This window comes from Propithecus coquereli, unplaced genomic scaffold, assembly GCF_000956105.1.
Source record: "Propithecus coquereli isolate 6110/MARCELLA unplaced genomic scaffold, Pcoq_1.0 Scaffold135, whole genome shotgun sequence".
NCBI classification, from domain to species: domain Eukaryota; kingdom Metazoa; phylum Chordata; class Mammalia; order Primates; family Indriidae; genus Propithecus; species Propithecus coquereli.
The window spans coordinates 3,296,100-3,299,218 of record NW_012137747.1 but is presented as its reverse complement, the minus strand read 5'-3'; the positions used below and the strand labels follow the sequence as shown (position 1 = coordinate 3,299,218).

General features: G+C 40.0%; 1 protein-coding gene across 1 annotated transcript in view; it reads left to right on the top strand.

Annotated features, from left to right (window-relative positions):
- Positions 1-3,119, top strand: part of LIX1 (Lix1 homolog (chicken)) — a 56,709-nt gene that overhangs the window by 42,052 nt on the left and 11,538 nt on the right. Inside the window, 1 exon segment of the mRNA XM_012638812.1 lies at positions 925-1,135. Coding sequence (XP_012494266.1) covers positions 925-1,135 — 211 coding nt within the window.

The following is a 3,119-nucleotide window of genomic DNA, read 5'->3' as shown; positions in this document are numbered from 1 at the left end:
AAATAAAATATTACATTTGGGAAAACTGAATTTTTTATGCATTACTAATAATAAACTGCCTGTGGCTCCTAACTTCTAGAAGGCCGAGTGGAATATGTTCTATCCAAACTGCATGGACAGAGAGCAAGGGAGAAAGCTAGTCCCCAAGAAAATCATGGAACTGTTACTAGAAGGAAGGTGGGGATAAATGCTGGAAAAGCAAAAACAATAGATATTGATAGCAGTGCCCTTGTAAACAATAGATTTTGACAGCAGCACCCTTGTACTAACCTGAAGATAAAAGCTTCTAACTGGAATGTTCTCACAGAGTGCTACCATGTGCCAGGTATTCTCAGTGCTTTATCTATATCAACTAATTGAGTCTAACCTGCTATTATTCCCATTTTACAGAGGAGGAAACTGAGGCAGAGAGAAACTAATTAACCCTCCAAGATCTTACAGCTGGTAAACACCATAGCTGGAACTTAAACCCAAGCAGTCTGACTCCAGAATCTGTGTTCTTAATTATTGTATTACAAGTATCTCCAGTTTCCTTGTTTTCCTTTTTTCCTGACACTTTTTTCTCTGAAATAGGGATTTGAGCAAGACTCTGATAATGAATGTAAATCATCTAGTGCACAATAGTAGCTATTATTACTTTTATTATTACTAATTAACAGAGTATGCAAAAGCTCTGATACATAGTAGACATTCGATGACTGTGAAATAAGACAAAAAGTAATTGAAGACTAACCAAGACATTTGCATGGGCTCTCAAGCTGAAAGAAAATCTCCATGATCTTCAGGGAGATTAGCAATGGGAATGAAAGAACAGGAGCAGACAGCAACCGTATGAATAGAAACATCCAGAGACCCATTGACGCAGGGATGAAATGGTGAGATGCTGAATCCTTTAATGACTCCTTTTCTCCTTCCCCTCTCAAGTGTTGCTTAAGTAGAGCTGAGGCCAGACGGGATGCGGCGAAAGTGGCCTTAATCAACTCCCTCTTCAATGAGCTGCCCTCTCGCAGGATCACCAAGGAATTCATTATGGAAAGCGTTCAGGAAGCAGTAGCCTCCACCAGCGTGAGTACCCACCAGGGAAGGGAGGAGGTGGCTGCACTGAGAAGACTGAGGCATTTGAATCTTGGGAGATGCTAAAGTGAGCAAATTCATATTTTAAGAATTGTATAGGTTCAATTTTTACCCATTGAATTGTTAATTTTCAGGGAAAAAAGTATACTTAGATTGGAAATCACGATATTGGAGCTGACTCCCCAGTCCACATCTCAATAATATTCTTTAGCCTCCCTGGACCACAATTAATCAAGCTTTAAATCAAGGTAGATCATTTGATCCACCTTGACTTGTTTAGCTGAATGTTTGTTTTTAGAGGAGTATTGATTCTTTTAGGGCCTGAGAATGCATGCAGTTGAATACCGCTTTAATCTAGTCATAAACTAGCTCTAGATTTTCCAAATTTGAATGGTCATAAAAGTCATCCGAGGTGCTTGTTGGAAGTCCCAATGCTCCAGCCAGTGTGGGGCCCTGTAATCTGTATTTACATTACCACACCAGAAAAAAAATGTTTTCTTTGGGGCCACAATGTTTCATTACAAAAATAGAATAAAAACCTAAAAAATAAAACGGTCCTTTTTTATTTAGTGGAAAATTTATTTTTTATGGTTTACTGTGTGTGAGTTATATGCAACTTGAAAAACAGTTCTCGTGGCTCCCAAGGTAAAGATGTGTGAGTTACATATGCTTCACGAGGCCCCAGGCTCAAAACTAGCACGAGTTAAATACAACTCACATGGCAGTTAATGTGTTAACCAATCCTTCTATTTTTAACCCCTTTTATCCCCACTTTTAGATGGAGCTGGTACCACCAATTCCAGAGTCTCTGAGAGTATTTGCAGAGTATACAGGTTTCCCCCTTTCCCACATTCCCTCTTTTGGCTTTAGGAGGTGATTTCTTAGATTCTCGTACATTCATTCACACTCATCCGCAGGGGCACCAACACCAGTTGTCTTCTTTCACCTTCTCTTAGTCCTTAGGGGATTTTACCAGTGGTCCTCAAACTCCAGCAAGCATCAGAATCACGGGGAGACTCGTTAAAACTCAGTTGTGGGCCCCTCCCCCGAAGTTTCTGACTCAGTAGGTCTGAGAGTCGGCATTTCTAACAAGGGCTCAGGCGATACTGATGCTGCTGGGCTGGGGCACCCCACTTTGACAACCACTGCCTTATGCCTTTTTAAAACTCCCTTTCCTGTCATTCCATAACAGAAAGATTGAGTGGGGACAGAACTAGATATGTGTGTTCAAGCCACTTTATTTAACTGCAAGTCTTATCCACACTGAAATAACTTAGAGTTAATTGCCTGCTCTGACTCCTTCATATGAATTTCTGTCTTGCAGTGTAATTTAGCTGCGCTGTCTGAATGCATGAATCTTATGTCCCCCACTTTGTAAGGGGAGAATATTAGCAGCCCTCCCCCACCTTTTAAAACAATTTTTCCTGCTTACTCTAGAGTTTGCAGTATACATTCACAGCTAGCCTAAGCCCACTTGCAAATAACAGGGTGCATCTTCACCGGACGTACAGGAACCTTGTAACAGAGTATTCCTAATCCTTCCCTCCTGTACCTAATAATGCGGCTGTCATTCACTCACCCATGTGCTATAATCATCCAATACATTGTTACTATTACCACTTTGATCAGCTGAGAATAAGAATGTAAGATTTTCTTTTACCTTTATTTATTCGTTCTCTGATACTCTTTCTTTATGCAGATCTGTATGATTTGCCTTCTCTCTGAACAATGACTTTCTGCGTTTCTTGAAGGGCAGGGCTGCTGGTGATAAAATCTCTCAGTTTTTGTTTGTCTGAGAAAGTCTTTATTTCCCCTTCATTTTAGATGGATAATTTCACTGGATATAGCATTTGGGGCTGGTGGGTTTTTTTTTTTTCCTCTCAACGCTTTAAATATTTCAGTCCATTCCCTTCTTGCATGGTTTCTGGCAAGAAGTCTGATGTAATTCTTATCTTTGTTCCTTTATAGGGAAGTTTTTTTTACCCCGAGATTTTCTGACTTCTTTTGAGATTTTATCTTTGTCTTTAGTTTTTTTCTCCGGTTTG